The sequence below is a fragment of the Eucalyptus grandis genome, chromosome 2, assembly GCF_016545825.1.
Source record: "Eucalyptus grandis isolate ANBG69807.140 chromosome 2, ASM1654582v1, whole genome shotgun sequence".
NCBI lineage: Eukaryota > Viridiplantae > Streptophyta > Magnoliopsida > Myrtales > Myrtaceae > Eucalyptus > Eucalyptus grandis.
Genome location: NC_052613.1, coordinates 11449479 through 11473486, shown reverse-complemented (window position 1 = coordinate 11473486; position 24008 = coordinate 11449479). Strand labels below are relative to the sequence as shown.

At 39.5% G+C, this 24008-nt stretch overlaps 1 protein-coding gene and 1 non-coding gene across 2 annotated transcripts; one reads left to right on the top strand and one right to left on the bottom strand.

Moving 5' to 3' along the window:
- Window positions 1-7411: 7411 nt before the first annotated feature.
- TRNAP-UGG lies at window positions 7412-7483 on the bottom strand. Its single transcript has one exon. It is a non-coding gene; the product is annotated as a tRNA-Pro (tRNA).
- A 5117-nt stretch (window positions 7484-12600) lies between these two features.
- LOC104422176 (laccase-1) lies at window positions 12601-16714 on the top strand. The gene is made up of 5 exons (XM_010034428.3): window positions 12601-12775; window positions 13100-13251; window positions 13911-14152; window positions 14631-14756; window positions 14894-16714. The coding sequence occupies exons 1-5, from the start codon at window positions 12662-12664 to the stop codon at window positions 15994-15996; spliced, it is 1737 nt and encodes a 578-aa protein (XP_010032730.2). The 5' UTR covers window positions 12601-12661; the 3' UTR covers window positions 15997-16714.
- Window positions 16715-24008: the final 7294 nt, after the last annotated feature.

The window sequence follows — 24008 nt, the reverse complement described above, 5'->3', positions numbered from 1 at the left end:
TGGAGATCTTTTCTTTTTGGCGTACGACTTGAATGTGTGGTAATTTTGTGTCGTGAATTTATATTCAAGTGAATTGTTTATTTATAAACACTTTGGGTTTGGGGTTAAATCTAAGTGTGTGAAACACTTGAGAATTTGAGTGATTGTAAACTCCGATTATCCAATTATAGTGGATTATTTGCTACTAGCTCTCCCCGTGGATGTAGGTACCGATTTTCGGACCGAACCACGTAAATTTCTAGTGTCCTTATTTTTTTCGTTTATTTCTCTATGATTTCACGTTGACGTAAATTGCAAGATCCTGTCGTTTTCGCTTCTTATATCCCAACAATTGGTATTAGAGCTTGGAATTGGATTTCTTGATTGTGATTTGGAGCTTTTGCTTGTCTGATTATTATCTGGAAATTCTGTTACTGCAATTATGTTTGAGAGGAAATATGAAATTGAGAAGTTTAACGGGAGCAACAACTTTGTGTTATGGAGCATCAAGATGCGAGCTTTATTGACAACCCAAGGTTTGGCCAACGCACTGAATGGTGAAGATGAGTTACCTATTATAATGAAAGCTTCAGAGAGGGTAGAGCTAATGGAAAAAGTAAAGAGCACAATCTTGTTAAATTTGTCGGATGAGATTTTAATAGAGATTGCTGAGAAAAAGGATGCCACAGCATTATGGGCAAAACTTCAAGCACTCTATGTGAAGAGATATTTGAACAATCTCTTGTACATGTTGAAGAAGATGTTTTAATTTAGATATACTGAAGGTACGTCTCTTGTGATAAATATTTTACCGAGTTCTGCGAGAAAGAAGGTATTGTGAGACACCACATAGTACTTGAGACACAACAACAAAATGGCATGGCAGAATAGAAGAACATAATTTTGCTTGAGCGAGCTCGTTGCATGCTTTTGCATGCAGGACTTGGTAAAGAATTTTGGGCTGAAATGGCATGTTACCTGGTTAATCGATCTCCATCATTTGATATCGAGTGTAAGACTCTTGAGGAAGTATGGTCGGGGAAACCTGTTGATCACTCCAGATTACATATATTCGGATGTCTTGCGTATGCTCATGCGAGTGATGGTAAGCTTGAGTTGAGAGCAAAGAAGTGCATATTTCTAGGTTATGCACATGGGGTAAAAGGCTACTGGCTGTGGTGTACTGATCCTAGATCACTTGATTTTCTAATCAACAGAGATGTGATCTTCGACGAGACTGTAATGCTTCAATGGAGGAGTTTTGAGATATAACTAGCAAAGAAGACAGATCATGGTGTCATTAGTGAGGTGGAGCTTCAGGTGAAGACTCTGGAGACCTCGAAGGTAACAGAAGTTGAGACTGTAGATGAACCCACAGTTCCTGAAGTCGGTGGTAGTAAACAACTAACAAAGCCGCAGCACATTATAGTTGCAGATAGACAGAGAAGGCCGATTAAATCACCGGTACGTTATGGTTATACAGATATTGCTTATGCATTGACTATAGGTGATGAGGTGGAGACAGATGAGCCTTCGTCTTACTTTGAGAGGCGATGGCTAGTTTGGAGTCGTCGTAATGGTTAGGGGCTATGAGTGAAGAGATGGAACCATTTCATCGAAATCAAACATGGGAGCTGATCAAAGTACCTAAGAGCCAAAAGATTGTCGGAAGTAAATGGGTCTTTAAACAGAAAGAGGGCATTCTCGGTGTCGAGGTAGCGAGGTATAAGGCGAGACTTGTGGCGAAGGGATATACACAGCATGAGGGCATTGACTACAATGAGGTGTTCTCTCCTGTAGTAAGACATACTTCTATTCGTGTTTTATTTGCCTTAGTTGCTTCGCAGGATCTTGAATTAGAGCAACTAGATGTGAAAATTGCGTTTTTTCATAGTGAGTTGGAGGAGCAAATTTACATGAGGCAGCCAGAGGGATTTGCTATTCTGGGTAAGGAAGATTATGTTTGTTTGTTGAAGAAATCTTTGTATGGGATAAAACAGTCTTTTAGGCAATGGTATAAATATTTTGATACTTTTATGGCTAGTCAAAACTATTCAAAAAATCAAATGGATATTTGCGTTTACTATAGAAAATTGAAGAATGGTTCTTTGATTTATCTACTCTTATATGTTGATGATATGCTGATAGCAGCTAAGAATATGCCTGATATTGATGTGTTGAAGAGACAATTAAATACTGAATTTGAGATGAAAGATTTAGGTGTTGTATGGAGATTTTGCGTGACAGGGCTGAAGGAGTTTTATGTCTATGTCAAAAGAAATATATTGAGAAGATCGTAGAACGTTTTAATATGCAGTTAGCAAAATCTGTAAGTACAACTCTAGCGAAACACTTTAAACTTTCAGATAAATTATCACCGCAGACTAACGAGGAGGAGGAGTATATGTCCTGTGTTCCTTATTATAATGCCGTGGGTAGTATTATGTATGTTATAGTGTGCACTAGGCCTAATATTTCACAAGCTATGAGCGTGGTTATTCGTTATATGAAGCGTCCTGGTAAAGCTCATTGGGAAGCTGTGAAGTGGATCCTTAGATATTTGAAGGGGACAATAGACATGGGTATAGTGTATCAGACGGACAACAATGGTAGTGATACCACTGGTTTTGTGGATTCGAATCACGTCAATGACTTGGATGATCTCAGGTCTTTAGCAGGGTACGTAATTACGTTAGCGGATGATGTAGTTAGTTGGAAAGCATCCTTACAAGATCACATTGCCTTGTCTTCGACTAAGGCATGGTACATGGCACTAACCTTTGTAGCAAAGGAGGCGATATGGTTATAAAGTTTGCTCTCGGACTTTGGGTTAGAACAAAAAAGTATGGATATGCACTATGATAACCAAAGTACGATATATTTGACATATCTAGTTTATCACGAGTGAACGAAGCATATCAACATCATATACCATTTTATCCGAGATGTTTTGGCTAAGGGTAATGTTATTGTCAAAAAGATTGCTACAGTAGATAACCCAGCAAACATGATGACTAAGTCCGTTCCTTTAGCAAAACTCAAGCTCTGCTTGAGCTCTATTAGCGTTTGTGGAGAGTGAACACCTGTTGGGGCGTTGGGAGAGCAGTATGGATGATGAGCACTATAACTTGGCTTTAAACATCGAGTCAGGTGGAGAAATGTTAAATTAATGTCTCGAGTTTGGATTCGGATAACGATTTGTTGATAAAGAATTCTCAAGTAGAAGAAAATTCGCTGGACTCTTGAAGATTTATAAAAGAGGAAATATAAAATAAATGGAAGTAAAGTTTCCTCTTTTCTGCGGAATCCGAAATGTGGAAAATGAAATAAAATAAATCATGATGGGCCATTTGGCATGAGGAAGAAGTCCTCTGCACACATCAAGCTTGCCGAAATCCCTCTGCACGTTGAGCGAAAAGTTTGACCTGGGCACACGTTTAAAAGAAGAAACAATATTTGCAGGTCTTTCTCTCCCTCCCAAAAAAGAAGCCGCATGTCCACACCGAAGAGTACCTACACGAAAGAAAGAAAAAGAAGCCGGAGATCTTTTTTTTTGGCATATGACTTGAACGCGCGGTAATTTTATACTGTGAGTTTATATTCAAGTGAATTGTTTATTTATAAACACTTTGAGTTCGGAGTTAAATCTAGATGTGTAAAACACTTAAGCGTTTGAGCGATTGTAAACTTTGATTATCTGATTATAATGGATTATTTGTTGCTGGCTCTCCCCGTGGATGTAGGTACCGATTCTCGGACCAAACCACGTAAATTTCTGGTGTCATTATTTTTTTTCGTTTATTTCTCTGGTGATTTCACGTTGACGTAAATTGCAAGATTCTATCATTTTCGTTTATTATATCCCAATAGGAACGATCGATGAAATCCAAGGCATTCCCCTCTTCAAATCTCAAATAGGAGTGCATGCGAGGACGTCAAATGGGGAAAATTATCTAAAAAATCTTTTATCAATTTAATATTAGAATTGTAATTTTGTCGATTGAGTCTTAAACTTTTTCATATTATATTAATTGAGTCTATCCGATCAATTTTAATCAGAAATCACTGCCATGAGTAAGGGAGTAGAGTTTCATAACGTACGCATAGCATATAGCACACATAGTAACTTGTAAAATTGATATGAGATAGGTTCGGATGGTTTTGTTTCTTGGTGTCGCGATTCTCTCAAGGTGAACCTTGAGGGAGTTTGGTACGAGAATATTATCAAAAAAGTCCTAAATCTATTGCAATTGTGCTAATTTAACCTTAATTTTTTTGGACAATTCAATTCTAAGTCTTTTGCAATTATACTAATTCAGTTTATTCAACCAATTTTGGCTAGTCGGTGCCAACATGGAAGCCAGCCAAGTTGATATGGACAATTTTTAATAATATATATTTTTATTTTTATTTTTCCTCTTCTTCCCCCTTTCCCTTTTCTCCTTCATAGTGATTAGTAGCTAGCGAGGCTTCGACAAGGCTTGCCGACCACAAAGTGAGGGCCGCGAAGCACTCGCAGGCCACTAGAGAGGGTCGTAATCCTTGTTCGGCCTCACCTAGGTTTGGGTGGCCTTCTTGATCGCGAGCAAAGGCGATCTTGCTGCGATTGGTGAGGCCATGGCTGCTTTTGCTTGGCCTTGGCCAAGGCCTAATGGTTTATTTAAATAGCCACGTCTAGTGTCCACATATGTATATGGTAAGGATCCACTTAGAGGGTGGGGAAATGTGTTTAAGGTTAATATGAATGAGAGATGTGGTGACTTTTATTTTCTTCGGTTGTAAATAGACATAGTGATTTGAACACTGTGTTTATTGCATCCAAACGCAGGGTCTTCTTCTTCTTCTTTTTTGGTTGGAATTAATTATCTGTTAAGTTTGCTCTCCATATCAAATAATCATCTTACATTTCAAAATATAGAATTTGCATTTCCCCAACCTAAAGACTCATTTGCCCTTGTGCTCACCCAAACCCCTCACCACTCTTTTCTCATTTCTTTTTTCTTTCCTCGCACACAGCAGCACAACACAACAACACAACAATGGTTGAACGGCATTGAGCTGTCGCTCGGCTCCATAGTCCAACCTCAACACCGATGGCAACAACCTTGCCTTCACCTACCGCCTGCACCCTTCTCCACTTATCTTTCTCTCTATATATAACGAGTCGTGACGACGAGGCCAAGTGAGCTCGGCATAAGTCCGCGCCTCACAGTTGCTGAGGCATAAGCTCGGCATAAGTCCGCACCATTGGTTGTGAACCTTTGCGATAGGCTCGCCAGCCGCACAACCTCTATAGTAGAGCTCAGCCATGGCCTCGAAATCGAGGTCATGATCTAGCCTTGAGCTAGTCTGGCATGGACCAGTGACTTCAGAATCTTATATTTGAGGTTAGTGATGGTCTCCGAAGGAGCAACAAAGGCACACCTGTTGGAGAGGTTTTGGTCATGATGCTGGGTGTGTTGGACTAAGTACTTCTCTTTAGGGAGAATGTGGGTGGGTGTTGGGTTTGTCGAGGGTGGGGGTAGTTTGGGAAATAAAATGTCACTTCAGTAAATTATATAAGGGCGAGAGAAGTTAGTGAAAATTCATCGTAGAAGTGAGGATGAATAAAATGCCAATTTGGTAAATTATATAAGAGTGAGAGATGCCAGTGAAAATTCATTGTAAAAAGTGAGGATGAATAATTATAGGTTTTGAAATGTGATGAGTATATCTGATACGGAAAGTGAAGTTGAAGATGATTTTTGTAATTTTCTTTTTTTTTTCACTCCCAAGAGATGGATAAACAAAACACCCTTTTAAATTATCACGTCAATGTGCACATACAATTTCTATGTGGGATTGAAGCCCCATGTTCAAAGGGGGTCCACTTACACGACTTTATGATACTCTACATTGAAATTTACACCTTGACATTTTGCTCTTTTTAAGTCACAAGAGATGTAGAAGCTAACACTAAATTGGGGTGTTGTATAAACCTCCCACTCCTACTTTTAAATACTCGCACGCATGCAACTCTGACGTGGGATTGAAGCCCCACCTCTGGAGAGTCCAAACGAAACGTCTAAACTCTTATAGATAATTCCATTGGGTTAGTTAAGGTCATGCCTTGAGCTCCAAATTTGATAGTAATAGCAAGTTCTAAATGGTGGTTTTAACACCCAAAATAATGCAATTGGATGAATGAAGACACAGAAAAAGTGTTAAGAGTCATTTTTATTTATGATAAGGTGAAAGCAGTGCTTGAGAAGCTATTACATAGTCAGGGGACCACCCTTTCACTCACAAGAGATGGAGAAGCTAATGCTAAACTTAGGTGTTGTATAAGCCTCCCACTCCTACTTTTAAATAGTCGCCCACATGCAACTCTGACGTGGGATTGAAGCCCCACCTCTGGATAGTCCAAACAAAACGCCTTACCTCTTATAGACAATTCCAATGGGTTAGGTAAGGTCATGTTTTGAGCTCCGGATTTGATAGCAATTGCAAGATGTAAATGGTGGTTTTAACACCCAAAATAATGCATTTGGGTGAATGAAGACACAAGAAAAGTGTGAGTTCCTTTTTATATATGATGAGATGAAAGTAGGTGCTTGGGAAGCTGTTACATAGATTTGTTCAGTTCCCACTGTTTCTATGGAAAGGCTCATAAAATTAAGATGATGTGATTAACTCGATTGTGACGGCCAAATCAAGCAATCATTATCTCCTCCAGTGCTCCCCATCTAGAGGTGGCTGGCTGCTCTAACTCCAATAAGGACTTAAAAAGGAAATTAATGAAGCACGTTTGCCTAGGAACCCGCATCTTTGGGAACCACCAGATATTGCACAAATTTATCCTTGAGTTGGTAGTGCCTGGCGTTGACCAGCATATATATCCTTTGATGTTCACTGGAAAATACATAGTGATTATTTTAATCTATTTATTTAATCTTTCTTTTTGCAGTGGGAAATTTCCCAGTGATCGCTAGCAGAAAAAACAACGAAAACTTTATATTGATGTCTAATAATAAATGAATAAATCATGGACTTTGGGCGGTTGGTGGAAAATGATGAGCTTCATTTGAGTTCTTTTTCTTAATGCTGATGACGAATTTAATAATCGAGCTGCGATGGGAGGGTAGGTGAGAAGTCAATCTTTGGGGGTAAAAAAGGGGTTTAACGGTAATGAAAAGTGGGTTTTGACCGGTGACTTTCCAAAAAGATGGCCTTCAAGTTAATGGGAGACGTCAAAAGTAGAGAAATAAGAGACATGTACATTTTCAAAGGTCCTCAACTTTGCCCATAAATTCCAAAAGAAGAGACAAAAGAAAAAAAGGAAAATAAGAGACATTTACATTTTCTCTGGTCCTCAACTTGCCCAAGGGTTCCAAATGAAGAAATAAGAAAAAGGAACAGAAAAAGGTCAGCAAGAGCTATGAAAAAGATGAAAGGGGCGTTCCGAGAATCGAACTCGGGACCTCTCGCACCCAAAGCGAGAATCATACCACTAGACCAAACGCCCAGTTGCCGATCATTACTTTAAGAGTCTATATATATTTATCAATATAAAAAGCATATCCCAGTATCTAAATCATTTTATTATTTTTCCTTTCTTTTCAAGCATTGATAGCTCCTGCCATGTCTTATATTATTTATCAAATAATAACGATATCGAGAAGATAAAATTGAATTAGCAGAATTTTTTTTTTCGAGAGAATAAATATTTATCACGTATCTAAGGAAATTGAAATGGGAGTTGAAGATCTTCACGGCCTCATCAGCCTCCAAATTTAGGAGCTGGTAGATCCAAAGAGAGGCAACCAAAGTTGTAGATTTCCTAGTAATTTTGCACATTCTCTTGTATATGTGTATGTGTATGTATATGTATATGTGTAAGGATTGTCATGTTGTGGTGCAAGATAAAAGAGGCCTTTTGACTGATGGTGCCAATAAAATTTGTGTTTCTAGAATTACTAGCATTTTTTTTGTTCAGCCATGTGTATTCCTAAATTTTGGAGCTCATTTATGAAGATTTTGGTGGGCCTCCAGTGGGCCCCCCTCTAGTGGTCGAATTATTGGCATTTAAAAGCAACATTTAAAATGTTGCATTCTCGATTTATCCAATCAGTTTTACCCATGTATTGGCAAGGGTGGTCACGGTTCTGCTCGTTTTAAGCATACTCCAATTTAAATTGAACTTATCCATTTGTTGGCCATTGCAAATATTTTCTTTTTCTCTATTGAATAGGAAGAACATTTATAGAAGGAATGAGTTGCTCAAGCTCTTCAGACATTAATTCAAAGTTCATTGAACCATTATCAATTCCCATAAGCTAATCATGGGCATTTACCAAAGAATAATAAAATCCTAAAGTGCGTTCGTCCTTATTAATAACCTTTTTGGTCTTAATTCTTGGATGAAAAGTCAAGCATATGATGGTTGTGATTAGTAGTTTCTTACGGAACCTGTTATCATGTCAAGATTGGAAACATGCTTTAAACCTCAAAAATGGTTTTTCTCCCTTGTCAAAAAGTCTTTTAGTCTTGGATGAAAAGTCATGGATATGATGGTTGTGATTAGTAGTTTCTTATTGAACCCGCTATCATATCAAGATTGGAAACACATTTTAAACTTCAAAAATGGTTTTTCCCCCTTGTAAGAAAGTCTTTTGCTCTTGGATGAAAAGTCATGGATATGATGGCTATGATTAATAGTTTCTTATCAAACCCGTTATCATGTCAAGATTGGAAACACATTTCAAACCTCAAATTTTCCCCCTTATAAGAAAGTCTTTTACATCTGTTGAAATATAATACGTGGAAAACGACAGGATTTTGTAATTTATGTCAATGCGAAATCACCATAGAAAATAAACGAGAAATAATAAGGTCACTAGAAATTTACGTGGTTCGGTGCGAGTATCGGTACCTACATCCACGGAGAGAGCCAACAACAAATAATTTACTATAATCGGAAAATCAGAGTTTACAATCGTTCACACGTTCGAATGTTTTTTACATTTAGATTTAACTCAAGCCCAAAGTATTTAGAAATTAATAACTCACTTGAACATAAACTCATGCTACAAAATTATCACACGTTCAAGCTTCGCGCAGCTTCAAGGAAAATATGCGGCTCTTTCCCAAGGGGTTCAAACGTGTGGCACTGCGTAGATTTCAGCGGTTTCTTGCTTCGGCGGCTTCTTTTGTTTTGGGGGAAGAATAGTATCTCTGCCTAGGTCAAAGTTTGACTTTAGAGAATCACGTGCAGAGGCTTACGTGCTGGAGCTTCTCACTTTATTTTTTTGTTCCTTTGTTTCCATCTGCTAAAGGGAGAAAATCCAGGCGTGAAAGTTATGTGCCAAAAGAGGAAATAAAGAAATTGTTCTTTTGTCTTTTATTTCTTCTTTTGTAAATATCCAGCGACAAAACTTTTCTGTTGACCAAAAAATATTCAAGCAAATCACATTTTATAAACGCTCATACTCGAAACATAATTTAACATATATATATTGCCACTAAAATTTCCATAGTCACTTTTTAACCAATCAGAACTAGTTGCCCATCTTTCACAATGTATGGAAGTCTCTGATTTCCATATTTCAATTGCACACTATGAAACTAGGGTTCACAAGCATTCCAAGGCATAAGAAAAAGTGGGCCGACAGGACGTTGGATGGAAAAGTAATCGTTGATCGATCGAATTTTGGTCAAACCTTTTAATACTGAAAAAGATCCAAGAGCTTGAAACTATATTTAGAGGTCTTGGAATCAAATGGTACTTTAAAGATCTCCAAGTTGTAGTAAATGATCTTTTCTCCTTGAATGTCTCAAGTCACTGAAACGAGGTTTGATTCATATATCATGTCTTAGACCTCGGTACAGGCAAAAACCTCAGTTTCGTGATTTTGCAATTTTATCTAGTGAAATTGAGCTTCTTGAAAAGCTCTTTTGACACAAACAACCCGACATGGTAAAAATCAAGTGAATTGAATATTGGACAAAGAAAATGTGGGCAAAATTTGAGGTGCTACAATGTCGGCCTTGGAATTTTTACATATTTCTGTAAAAACGCATTTGGTGGAAAATATTTTTTTGGGGTAAGGTCAGAATATATTGACTTAAATCAAACTATACAACTTGGAAACTAGCATAAAAAACTTACACTCAACGAGGCAACAAGCCAGGTCGAGTGGAAGGATGCCAGGAAAAGGAAGCCAAAAGCTACCAAGATAGCAATAGGAAGCCAAATGGCATCCACGAAAAAAGTCAAATAGAAAGAAAAGCTACAAGAAAAACAACCAGACAAGCAAAAACAGCCAAAAGGAGCTAATAGCCAAGAACACACCAACCCTCCGAAAGAAAAGGCAACAAGACCTTGACATGCTGGTAGGTGACGAAACATCAAAGGCCGAAGCACTTAGTCCGCAAAGATGGTCAAGTCAATACCCCAAATTAGTTGAGTTCTTCTATTTCTCGGAGTATCCGTCACTTGGCTAAAGGAGATGGCTTTGTCCCTCACAACTTTAAGTAGGTGGTTCTTCATGGTAGGCACAACGAGAGTCTTGCCCCGAAAGAGAATGCCATTCCTAGTTTTCCAAATAAGATGGCAAAGCGCAGTGAAGGAAAATCTAGCAATCGCTTGAGAGAAGTCATCGCTTGAGAGAACTTTAAGGGCCCAAGAGATAGTATCTCGCCATCGTTTGGTACCATGCCATATAAGGTTGCATTTAGAAGCCAAGCCAGCGGTAATTCGGCAGATGATTAATGGAATCCGGTCTAGAGTTACAAAAAACACAAGCACCATCAAGAATCCTACCAAAGGAAAGAAGAAAGACCTGAGTGGGAAGACGGTTCCTCATGATGAGCCACAAATGGAATTGGTGCCTTGGTGTAATAGATTTACTCCACACAAAGGAATGCCAAGGAACCACATTACGCTTCGCACGAATAGCCTCACACGTCGAGGCAGTAGAAAAAACGCCTAAGGTAGTCTCAAGCCACGAAAACCGATCCGAGGACTGGGATAACAAAGGCAGAGTGTGACCCCACTCTTCAATAAGACGCTTAGTTGCTAGGCCTGGAGCGAAATATAAATCAGCAACTGAAGCCTGCCTAGACAGACCCGATCGGTAAATATACATGTCAGAGAAGACCAAGTTGAGGGGGCCTTATGGTAACCAAGGATCAAACCAGAGAGAAACCATTTTGCCATCCCTTATATGCCATAGAAAGAATCATTGAAAGTCCTTCCTCATAGCAAGGAGTTTCCTCCAAGCCCAAGAGCAAAACCGTATGCTTCGGCTGGTGGACAGTATTTTTCTAGACAAGCAAATCAAAAAAAGAAAGTTTTCATTTGATAAGTGAATTAAATTCAATTACCAAAATTAAAAACTATATACATCTCAGTGCACTGATCCTGTCATAGGAATGATTTTTCGTGCAACAATTTTAAAGCCTAATTTTTGTCCTCTCTCATAATTATAGACATTGCAATTAAATACTTTCTTGGGTGTGTTGGCCAAATTATTTGTATGAAATATTTTCATATATTGAATTCCATGGTCTGAATCATTGTAAGATCAAATTTTGTTTTGGAATCATGGCCAAGAGAACTAGTTCCGACCTTAGAATCGCATCGAATCGTTCCTAGATTAGTTTTCAAGAATCAAAAGTAGATTTTCTCGAAATTGGCTTTGAATTGAACAATCAAGTCAGTCCCTTGAATTAAAGCAGCCTGTTTGCAAGTCTGTATACGACGAGGGGTGCCACATACAGCATTTGTATCACATGTCGTGAGCTGTCACTGGATGGATGATCGCTGAAAAAATTAAATATTTGATTCAATGCACCATCTTTCAGTCATGTATGAGTTACTAGCAAAGTTGTGAAAAAGCTTATGAACCGCTCACCATAAAAATAATCATATTCGGCTGGGGGTTGGTAGACAACAACTTATATTCTCTCTCTCTCCGGCACGTGCAAAGCCTCCCCAAGCCAAGGTCTTTAGACGAAAGTAAGAGGAAACGAGAGAATTTCCAGTTTTTCTGATAAGGACAGACACTGGTTTAGTCCAACTGACTAGATATCTCACCTAGCACCCCACAAACGACCACGCTGACCAGTAGGAATCTGAAAGGGGCTAGAGAAAGTACGTTATTTATTTATTTATTTTTATTTTTATTTTTTTAATAATGCTAGAGGAAGTACGTTAACTGGTGAAAAGAATGAGACAAGAAGGCCAATATATATTTTTTTAGCTTTGGAGAACCCTAGAACGATTGCCAAAGCTTGGGACTTGAATGGGGTTTGGTGGGGCTCGTGATAATGTAATTTTTCTTATGCAGATTCTAAACGGGGAGCGCTCGCTCTAATTTTTGATTCTACCTAGCGTGACTGTAACCCAAAGTCTCATTTTCAATTGGAAGGATACAATCGACAAGTTCCTTTGTCAGCTTACACTCTCACCTACCGCGTCAACACAACAAGGGAACCGTATAATATAAATAATTTAGGACAATAATTAGAACCCCGAAAGGCAAAGCAATGATGACAGAAGGTTACAAAGAGAGAGAATCTCCTTCTCTATATAATGGGTGGTTGTGCATGGGGCTCTTGTAACATATTAGCCATTGCCTGTCAACTGAGAGAGAGAGAGAGAGAGAGAGAGAGAGAGAGAGAGTTTTGAAGGTGAATTGCAATGGAGGGTACCAACCAGCAATGCATGATTCTAAGGGTTTTAGTTCTCATCCTCACTTGCAATATTCTTATAGCTTTCTCTGCCGCAACGGACACCAAACGTTTTCATTTCAATGTAAGCTCTCTCTCTTGCTTTCTGCCTAATGTGTTTGTGAAATCACGTACATGGCATGAATAAGAAAGAAGAGAAAAGAAAGAACTTGAAACTCGAGTGGACGCGTTTCGCATAATTTCATTCTTAAAACTTTACGTTGGTTGGTTTTGGATAATTTTTATCCTAAAAGCTAGCTCCAAGGTTTGAAGCATTTCCTCATACTTATAGATCGACCACTAACCATTTTCACAATCGATTTGTGATAACCCTAATAGTATATGACTATGACATTTGAGATTAATTTAACTTAAAAACCTTACTTTCCAAATATTTCCTGTGTCTTAGTTGGAGTGGGAAGAAGTGACCCGACTGTGCCACACAAAGTCGCTTCTGACGGTGAACGGCGAATATCCGGGGCCAACCATCGCCGTCCACGAAGGCGACCATGTCGAAGTTAAAGTCACCAATCGCATCACCAAGAACACCACGATCCACTGGTAACATATCAAAGCATGCACGCACATGATTAATTGGTTCTTATTATGTTGGGCTGCAAATCATTGTACTTTTCATTCACTTTTTCCTAGCTCATTATTACATGAATATCTCCCGTTCTTTGCTTCTTTTCTCGATCATCATGCTGTTCCGGTCAATGCTACGAAATGAGCCCCTCGAATCTGACCGGGCCTGTTCCTTTTGTCACTGCACGAGGATATCGACTTTTCTGGCATGCAAGTTGCTCTTTTTTCGCACACTAGCTATGCCAAAAATAAAATAAATTGGAAAGACAAATGTTTAAAAAAAGGCATTTCCGACCGTTTGAGGTAATATATTTAGGAGAGAGTCACTCGATTCAAAGGATCTATAGTGCATAGATGCGCATAAACTCAATTAAGGAATTCTTGATATCTTCTCCACTTAATTTAAGATTAAACTTTTTTAAACCGGAAGCCAAAAGGGTTTTGGATGCCTCCAAGGGTTTGTCCTGTTCATGGAAACATTGGAAAGTGCCTAAAGAAGGCGGCTTATGAAAAATTTGTAATTCTGCTCATATGAACTCAACCTTTGATTAGAAGCCCTTTCGATTTAGTTCATTTTGAAAAGCTTATGAATGTTAAAGATGGAGTTGATGTTGATGTTGTCATCTTGGGCATAGGCATGGCATAAGGCAGTACAGGACGGCATGGGCGGATGGACCGGCCTACATAACCCAATGCCCCATAAAAGGAGGGCAAACTTACACCTACAACTTCAGCGTGGCGGACCAAAGAGGCACCCTCTTTTGGCACGCCCATTTCTCTTGGCAAAGAGCCTCCGTACACGGTGCCTTCATCATCTACCCCCGCTTGCCCTATCCGTTCTCACCCAAGATTGAAGCCGAAATCCCCATCATTTTCGGTAATGCTTAGCTATCTTATCAGATAATACCCTTTAAATATATTTAAATGCGTTGATCTGCATCTCAATATGATATGCTTCGGATGACATGGACTTAAATATATTTTAAAGGGTTTTTAATACCAAATTTGCGAGCTAATAATTAAGATATCATATCTGTTAACTAATTACATTTGACATATTGTTGAAGTAAATCTTAAAAATAACACATTGATTGTCGAGTCCACGTTTCTACTTTTGCACATAGTGCATGTCACATGTAGTGTATCCGTCAGGTCTACTTCTATGTTCGAGAACTTTGACCCACATCATGCAACCAATGTCCCCTTTGTGTTCTTTTGTTCAGAATTCCAGTATGCAAATGAATATGATGGCCAAGACCCTTTTCACTTTCACTCTCTCGCTCTGAATTATTTTTTGGTTCTGTCTGTACTGCTTTCTGACTTGGGATTGCACCTGGTTTGACCCTAAACCATAGGTGAATGGTGGAATGCGGATGTTGATGCAGTGGAGGGTGAAATGATTTATGGTGGTGGCCCTAATTCCTCAGACGCTTACACCATCAATGGCCTTCCAGGTCCTCTCTATCCTTGCTCTGCCAAAGGTACCGTAATACTAGTGCATGCTCAATGAGATGTTTTTCTTTTGCTCTTTCTCAAAGCTTTAGTTCCTTCCCTTTTTTTTGGGGGGGCTATGATCACCTAAAGTAGTTTAATCTCCCATTGCTTCCTGCCTCTGCAGATACGTTCATCCAGGCCGTGGAACCGGGCAAGACGTACCTGCTTCGGATCATCAACGCCGCACTCAATGATGAGCTCTTCTTCGCAGTGGCCAACCACTCGCTGAAGGTGGTTGAGATCGATGCGGCCTACACGAAGCCCTTTTCAACCCCGGCCATAATGATTGCTCCGGGGCAGACCACGAACGTCCTGCTCCAGACGAACCGAGCGCCGGACCCCTCAGGAATGTTCCCAATGGCAGCCGCTCCTTACCTCACCTCCGTTTTCCCCTTTGATAATTCCACAACACTGGGCTTTTTAAAATACAAAGGCCCTAATTCTAGTGACAGAAGAACCGAGCCTAGCGTCGTGGTCCCTAATCTTCCTAAAATGACCGACACCACTTTTGCCACAAAGTTCGCGGACAAGCTCAGGAGCCTTGCAACACCTCAATACCCATGTAGGGTCCCCAAGGCAATCGATAGGAGAGTGATCACCACCATCAGCCTCAACCTCCAAGATTGTCCGCCGAACCGAACTTGCAAGGGCTACACCGGGAAGCAGTTCTTTGCATCGATGAACAACCAGTCCTTCGTCCGCCCGCTAATGTCGATCCTCGAGGGGCACTACAAGAACCTCACCGCGAGCAAGATGCTAACCTCGACCTTCCCGGAGCGACCCCCGAAGGTCTTCGATTTCACTGGAGTCGACCCCCTCACGGAGAACATGAATACCGAGTTTGGAAGCAAGCTCCTGGTGGTGCCGTTCGGCACCAACTTGGAGATTGTGCTCCAGGACACGAGCTTCCTTAACCCCGAGAACCATCCCATCCACGTCCACGGTCACAACTTCTTCATCGTGGGGCGGGGTTTCGGGAACTACGATGCCAACGTCCATCCCGCAGGCTATAACCTCGTGGACCCGCCCGAGAGGAATACGGTGGCGGTCCCCGCCGGGGGATGGGCCGCGATCCGCCTGAAGGCGGATAACCCAGGGGCTTGGTTCATCCATTGCCACCTTGAGGAGCACACTACATGGGGCCTTGCCATGGCCTTCATTGTACGCAATGGGCCAGGCCCATCTCAAGTCTTGCTGCCTCCTCCTGATGATCTTCCCTCATGTTGAGATGAAGACATCTATGCAAGCAACACTCGTAATCTTTTTTGCCCTTAGCTCTGTGTTCCTTTGCTTTGTTGTGTATTAGATTTGTTATTTTTTTTTGGTCGAAATTACTCGGGATATTCATTACTTAATGGAGTACAGTAAAATTATATCAAGAGCATCTGAGCATAATATATTAAAAAGAGTAAAAGGAGGGTGGGTGACCCAATTCTTAGGTAAAGCGTTTAACCGTTGTGATTTGGCTAACCAATCGGCGAGCTTGTCGGAATTCTAGCTGCAATGGGCTATCGAGAGGCCCGAAAACTTGTTCTTCAGCTCCTTGGCCCTGTCCACCAGGGGCTGTACTTCCCAGTTAATCTGATCAGCCGAGTTTACACAGTGTACAAGTACACTATAGTCAGAATGAAGCTCGAGTGTCTTTGTAGATCTGGGGAAAAGAAAGTTTAGGGTTTCAACTAACGCCGCATTGATTTGGAGAAGCCGTCGAGCATCCTCCCAAACGCATCTCGGACAACACGTGCTATGGCCGCTCGATTCTTCCTTCCATTCTTGTCCTGTCGGCTTCGATCGTCCGAGTTTCCATCAAGAGTGTGAAGATGAAAAGAATGAACTGAAAGCTGAAGAATAAGCAAGAAGCTTTTGAATCTCTCTATTTCAATGTATTTGTAGTACAAAGCTGTACATCTTAGAACATCAATGAATAAATTGCTCTGTTCTATCTCTCAGTATCTTCATAGTACAGGCTATTCAACACAGAGCTTTCATCAATGGCTTGCTCTGTTTTTTCACTCTCTCTTATGAACTCAACAAAGCTGCTAAGAAGACTCATCGAAGAAGAAGAAAGGAAAACTGAACTTAAAACAGAAAAGAAGAAAACTGTTTCTAATTTGTTTCATCCTAAACTGAATAACAGCACACGTGTAAATTGAGGTCTTCATCACCGACTCACTTCATGATGACGTGGCTTTCCCAGTCAAATAGTCTCCCCTGACTTATGTGCTTCGCTTTGTGCTATACTTCCTCTGATCTTTACAATAACTGCAGCCCTTTCACTTTCATTATCTTCCTTTGTTGAAGTTGTGACAGCAGAGTAGTCACTCTGCGTTGGCTGAGTTGTTCTTATTTCCTTAACAAAGAGAAGTCTCTGGTCGGGAGTTTCCACCATTCGCATCTGAGTTGTGCTCAGAGAGGGGTAAATCTGTAGAATCTCGGGTAGAAGAGGCGTCCTCTACAGATCCTGTTCTGTTGTCATCTGTGTTCGACGCTGGTTCTCCGCTGTTTAGTGGCTCAGTTTGGGTCGCAACAACATGGGTTCGAGCGAGAGAGATGAGGGATATGTCTGCATCTGGTGGGAAGTCTCCTCTATTCGCATCTGGACTCTGCTCGGTGAGGGGTAGATCTGCATAAATTCGGACATAAGAGGCGTCCTCTGCAGATCCTGTTCTGTTCACACTTGTGTTTGACACTGGATGTCTACTGTTCAGTCGCTTGGGTCCGGTCGAAGCAGCAGGGTTCGAGCGAGATAGATGAGGGAGGGGTCCGCATCTGGGGAGTTTCCGCCGTTAGTGTCTGTGCTTGACCGTGGGTCTGCTCTGTTCAGGCCCTTGCTAGGGTTGGGTCAAGTTAAAGCAACAGAGTTTTGAGCACGATATGTGACCTCTGGAGTCGAAGCAGCATAGGTTCGTGCGGGAGAGAGGATTACTAGAGTTTCTTCTCCGTTATGGCCTGTTAGATTTGTTAGGTTAGTGTCTGTGGAGAGGTTATAATGACGGCAATATAATTTTAGCAAAGAGGGGTTGGTGATTGGGATTCATTTAAGTATCGGTAGAGAAAGCCTTTTGTAGACGATAATGTCGCTGTAGTAATATAAGTATCGTTATTAAGGCATGATCTTGTGGGTAGATAGATGGATTCTTTTCTTACGATTAAAGTTTTGGCGCGACTAAAGTTCCTCCATTTTCTAACTGTGACTTAATGAACCATCCTCTTAGTATCATGAATATATTGCCATTAACCTTAATGAAGAAGTATCAAAGTATTCTCTTTGGTGCACTTGTTTTGCAAAAAACCAATAACTTGCAAAAGATTGTTCTAACTTCAATCAATCGTATCACTTAATCTTCTTTATTAATAAAAATGTACAGGCATAAGTTGTGCTTATTAAGGGAAATATTAGCGCAAACTTATTTTCCAAACGATATAAATGATCAAAGTTAATAAAGTTTTTTTCTTAGTTACTGATTTTTCGCGAAACAAACCCAAACCCTATAGATTTGTGCAACAGCATTGATAAGAAAAATAGTTTCATATACAACGTGGGACGGGTAAAAAGAATTGTTAGAACTTATAGAAATCCCATGGCAAGATTCAATTTCCTTTCAATCTCAAGCGTTGCTCTCCTAAGGGCGAGTTTGTCCTCCCTACTACCTCGCTTAGGCGTACTTGGAGAATACCTAAAAGAATTCCCACCCGTCCTCGGTTGGGAGCACCGAGATCATATTTCCATGGGCCACATTGGAGTTTGTAAGCCCAAACCAAGGTGACCCACGACTGAGTTTGTAGGTTGCTTGGGAAGCCCATCTATAAAGATGCCAATGGGCCACATAATCTAAGCCCATTTTCTTGGTCGATTATTTCCATCTCTGCTCGTGACTTACCGACATTGCCGGCCACTACAGTGCAACTTGAGTCCATGCTCACTACTAGCCAACAAATTACAGAATGCAATAGGTTCGTCTTGACCGTGAAATCTATAGAAATGGGCTGTCTGAGGGTGTTGACACCTAAATTTTTGCCCAAAAATCATTTCCAAAAAATAGGAACTCGTTTTTCCACAAAAATATTTCAAGTTAAATTCTTGCATATAGATTATCTAGGCATTTAATATAGTTTTTAAATGGAAGATGTTTTTACTTAAAAAAAAAGAAAAATATAAAAAAAAAAAAAAAGAAAAAAAGAAAAAATATAAAAAGATTAAAAAAAAGAAAAGAAAAAAAGTTGGGGCCAATGATCTAAATGTGACTAGCCAAGCCCAGGAGGTCAGATTGGAATTAAAATGGCAAGTTGGGGCCAAAATGCAATTTCCAAAAGTTGATAGACCAATTTGCAAATTTTGCAAAATTTGTGCCTGAGCCCGTAAATCATCATCTTGGTCACCAATTAAGTTGAAATTGAATTTGGGCAAAGTCGAATCAATCAAATCGAGCCAAAAAGACCAAATTTGTATTGAATTAGGTATTTCAGATAAGAAAATGGTCAACTTTGAAGGAATTTCTTGCAAAATTAGGTGGGCACAATTGCGAAATTTGGTTGAGATCTTAAACTACTATACATGTACTCACTAATTGATCAAAAATCACAGCAAAATTGATGGATTAAAGCACTCAAATCAGCAGCCAAAACTTAGTCCACGAGTTGGTCTCAATTCTGAGTTGCTAAGTAAGCAACTCGGTGGCCCCGCCATATTCTCCTCAACTGCCCAACCAGCCTGATCTCTGCACATGATGGAAGAATATTATTGGTACTGCAAGTGGACAAACATTGGTCAGAGATAAGCTGCTGAAGGCACGGGAAAATCGCACCAAATTCGGACACTCAACATCTGCAGAAATTGAAAATCTGGCTAAGTCAGAAAGTTGTTGAAGTAGCCCTGTTGACAGGCTTGGTAGGTGGACAAAAGACCAACCAAAAATCCCTTAATTCAGGGGATAAGATCGCAGGAAGCAAGGTCTTTCAAGGGACGAAAGAGAGGAGAGGAGAAAAGAGAGGGGAGAGCTCATGGTCGTCCCCCAAAGAGGCCCTCAGAAGCAACTCCAGAAAGGCAAAACCCATAAATTCCAGACCGACCTTGAGAGAGAAAAGTGAAATTTTCACACATCTGTGGACAAAATTAGCCAAAACCTTCAACTAAAGAGTGAAACTTCACTCAAAGATATTTCTATCCATAGGTCGCATGTCCCAAATGGAGCTCGGGAAGGTCTCCTAAAGCCCCTCGAAAACCACCCTCCTAACGGGCCAAGAAAGTTCGAAAATTTTTCTAGGTGTTGAGCCTAATTGGTCATGGGTGAGGGAAAGCAAGTGTTTTTGAGAAGATTGAGAGACAAATGAGGAAAATATTTACTTTTATCCCAAACTATAATACATATAGTTTGGTTTTGTGTTAGGTTTTCCAACAAAAGAGGTATTGAAGTCTAATTTTAGAGGTTAACGAAAACCTTCGTTGTCAGTTATTGTTTTTGCGGATCACATTTCCAATTTGAAGGAGCCAACTTCCACGTGCCCCCTGAGGATAATTTCTTGGTTTCCTTGGCCAAGAACCACTTGCAAAAAAAACTAGGAAGCAAGTTAAGTATCCTAGATGTATTTTTGTTCGAGTTTGAACATGTTTTAATAGTGAAAAATCAAGAGGAAAACTAGTCCAAGAAACTGATTTTGAGGCTGGAATTTTTCTAAGTGTTGAAATCACTTCAAGAGTTTTGCATGTGTGCTTTTTGGAGAGGTTGTTTTGATGTGTTCGGTTGGTCATTCTCTATGATATTTGTTGCATTTGAAAGCTCATATTACCTACTTTCATTCGAATCAAGTAATGTTTTCCTTAGATCTTGTATGTGATGAGTGTCGGGGCTTGAATATGAGCATGCAACCTGTTTGCTTGACTTGGGTTCAAACTCAGATTTGCAAAATCAGCTCAAACTCGCATATTTGAGACCGATTTCAACTTAGTTCTTTTGTGTTTTAAGCTATGATTTTTGTCTAATATTGCTTCTTGCATATGGTAGTATAATTTTGATACTTTAGTTCGACATGAGATTGCTTATGGGTTGAGATTCAAGGCTGCAAACATGGCTCGAGGAAGCTAGTTTGGGTGATTTGATGTACGCCAAGTGTTCAACGAAATGCGCAAACCAAGTTTCGATCTTGAAACGGTCGATTTGAGCTTGGTTATTGTGATATTCATGTGCTGTGTTGTTCAATGTTAGCATATATCGGTTTAGGAAATTATTATTTTTATTTAAAAAAATAAAAAAAATCCAAAAATCCAAAAATTTCAAAAAAAATATAAAAGTGATAGATGGTATCAAATTAAGGCAAAATTGACATCTATGAAATTTTTCTAATTTTAAAAGGTAAATTTCATAATTTAATGCCATTTTGGTATTTTATGATCATTTTTGTAAATAATCCATTTTGCATAGATTAAAATTATTTAGAGTAATTTCATGCATATTTAAATTCTCATTTTGCTCACGGGGGGTCCTGTCTCGGGGCGTGATAACAAGGCCATGTAATATTATTTGCCCGGCTTGTATCGGGTCTTTCTTTTTCGCATTACTTTCAAGTCATTTCAATTTCTCGGATGTTTATTTACCGCACCGCTTTTCAATAATTTGAGTGTAAATTTCTTTTCTAAATTATGTTAAGATTAGTTTAGGCATTAAAAAAGAAAAACCTACAAAAACATTTGCATGGACACTTAGTGGTTTCATAAAGATTATAATAGGTAATCAAGATTGTGTGGCTATTTAGATAAACAACATTCCAAGTTAGTGGTACCATAAGGGTGCTAATAAAAACATTGGCGTAAACAAGTCTCTGTTTCTAGAAATCTCTGGTTGCGTAGAAATCCAGACAACACTCCCATGTCTTTATTGGTTTCTAGTCGACCCCAATAGGCTAGTGATGACTCCTAGAAATACATAGGCTCTTAAGAACTGAAAAACAAAATCTAATGTCGCATGAGGTATGGGCTTGGGAGAGCCCGCACTTAATTTAGGGCCGCTTATCTGCCTCTTTAGGCAAATATCCCTAAACCTCTTCCTCTTTCCCTCGGACGGAAAAAGAGAGGTCAAGACAACTTGTCCATGATTGGTTTATTGCAAGAATTGGCTCCAGCAGAACGTGTCAAATGTGAACAAGACGGCAATGAAGACACTTTATCATATGAGTCCTGGTGAGAGACGACATGCTAAAGACATTGAGATTAATTAGAAATTCTCTTGAGTGTAATCCGTGTAAAATCGTCATTAGGGCATTTGTATATAAAAATAATGTGAAGATGCATTTGTACTTCATTTGTGTCTAATTAAATGAGTTTTTTCATTAATTATATACTACTTGGAGTAATCCTACAATGCTGTTATATTTGCATTTCTTGTAATTTTTATCAAATATCGGAGTTGTAAATTCAATTTTTAATTATCATTCTTTCTAATTTTTATTCAGCCAAAAAATTTAACTTAATTAAAAAATATACAATGGGCTCAGGCCAACGTTTCAAGGACCGGCACGCGGGTCGACAAGGAAAATCTCTTGCTTGGCACGGCTCACTAGTTAATCCTATCTCAATTTATATAAGGAAATGGTTATTTGAAATTCAAAGTGGCATTTTTATATATTTCTTACTAATAAATCCTTTTTATGCATCAAATAGCCATTTTAAAATGCATATTGAGTATACCGTTTTGTAATTTGACCTTTTTGCTATCGATTTTTTTTTTCATTATACTTAATTGTGTTTTTTTGCTTAAAATATCTTATTAGTTCTATTAATATATTCATAAAATATTAATTTTTATTATTATTGATACTTATTTTTCTGTATAAACATTTTACTTCTATTTTCATACTTTTTCCTTTTTCTAAATAAAGAAAAAGAGAGATTTCCTTAAGCAAAGCGATAAAAATATGCTTTTACTTATGATAAGTATTAGCATATATAATTATTGATTTTTAATTTTTCTTTATAAATATTTTAATTAAATTATGTTTCTCCATATTCTTACTTTTTCCATTTATTTTGAATTCAAGAGCGAAAGAAAGATTTCCTTAAACAAGACAACAAAAATATCCTTTTACTTATTAGAAGCTATACGAACTACATGTTAACCAAAAATATAATGGGCAGTTGTAACTAGACAAAGTTCAGAGGAGCAATGAGTGTTTAACCTAGGTTTTTACTTCTATATTTTGTTTGTTTCGCAAAAAAAATATGATTTAAAAAATATCTTCTTAAAAATGATCACTTGTAATGAATGAACGAAAATATTTTTGTCGTCTACAAAAATGTTTAGACATGAACCTCAACATTAGTGCTTGAGTCCACACAAGCTAGGAATGTGACCCTAGTGTCCATGTCAATGTTCTCGGCAACCATACTTGAGATCACAATGCCCTTGCACATATCTTTGCCAACCATGTTTGAGTACTTGACTCCTCATCTTGATTCCATCGAGTTTAGGGCTCGTTCATTGGTGGTTGGGCTTAGGTCCACAAAGGTTGGCCCAGGTGCCTCAAGGTAAGGCCCAAGACCCTAAGTTCTTACTCTCACAACCAAGTCACTAACACCGGACTCGAGACTCCAGTGCTATGGTGCTCGAGTCATAGGCATGCCATGCTTGGATACTTGACTTTTGTGCCCAAGTCATTGGCACTTAAGCCTAGATCCATCGAGGCTTAACTTGGGACCCTAATTTGGCACTTGGGCTTGGGTCCATCAAGGTGGGCCCAAGTCCACAAAGGTCAAGCTTAGGTCCACAGTGTCGGTGCTTAGTTCTCAATGGCTATGTTTGGAAACCTGACTTCCACACCCAAGTCATTAGTATTCCGGCTTGAGTCCACTAAGGTTGAGCTCGGAGACCTAGATGCCATGCTTGAGCCCTAATGACTAAACCAAGGTACCTTGCTCTTGTGTTCAAGTCACCAATGCCTTGCTTGGGTCCATGGAGGCTGGGTTTGAGATAGTGGTGCCCAAACTTGGTGGCTATGCCGTGGGACATGGCTCCCACGCCCATGTAAGTACTGCTCGGCACCCCAATTTGAAGCTTGGGCTAGAGCCTTGGTCCATAGAGGCCAAGCTTAGGACCTTGGTGCCTATACTTGAGTCCATGAAAGCCATGCCTAATACCTAGCTCCTATGGCCAAGTCACCGATGCCTTTTGGGTCCATGGAGGTCGCGCCCAAGTTCTAGTCCCTAACAACCATGCTTGAGTACTCGGCTCTCGTGCTAATATCACAGT

Coding starts and splice junctions, on each gene's coding strand:
- LOC104422176 (XM_010034428.3), top strand. CDS start 12,662: ATGGAGGGTACCAACCAGCAATGCATGATTCTAAGGGTTTTAGTTCTC. Junction 12,776..13,099: donor CCAAACGTTTTCATTTCAAT/GTAAGCTCTCTC, acceptor CCTGTGTCTTAG/TTGGAGTGGGAAGAAGTGAC. Junction 14,757..14,893: donor CTATCCTTGCTCTGCCAAAG/GTACCGTAATAC, acceptor CTGCCTCTGCAG/ATACGTTCATCCAGGCCGTG.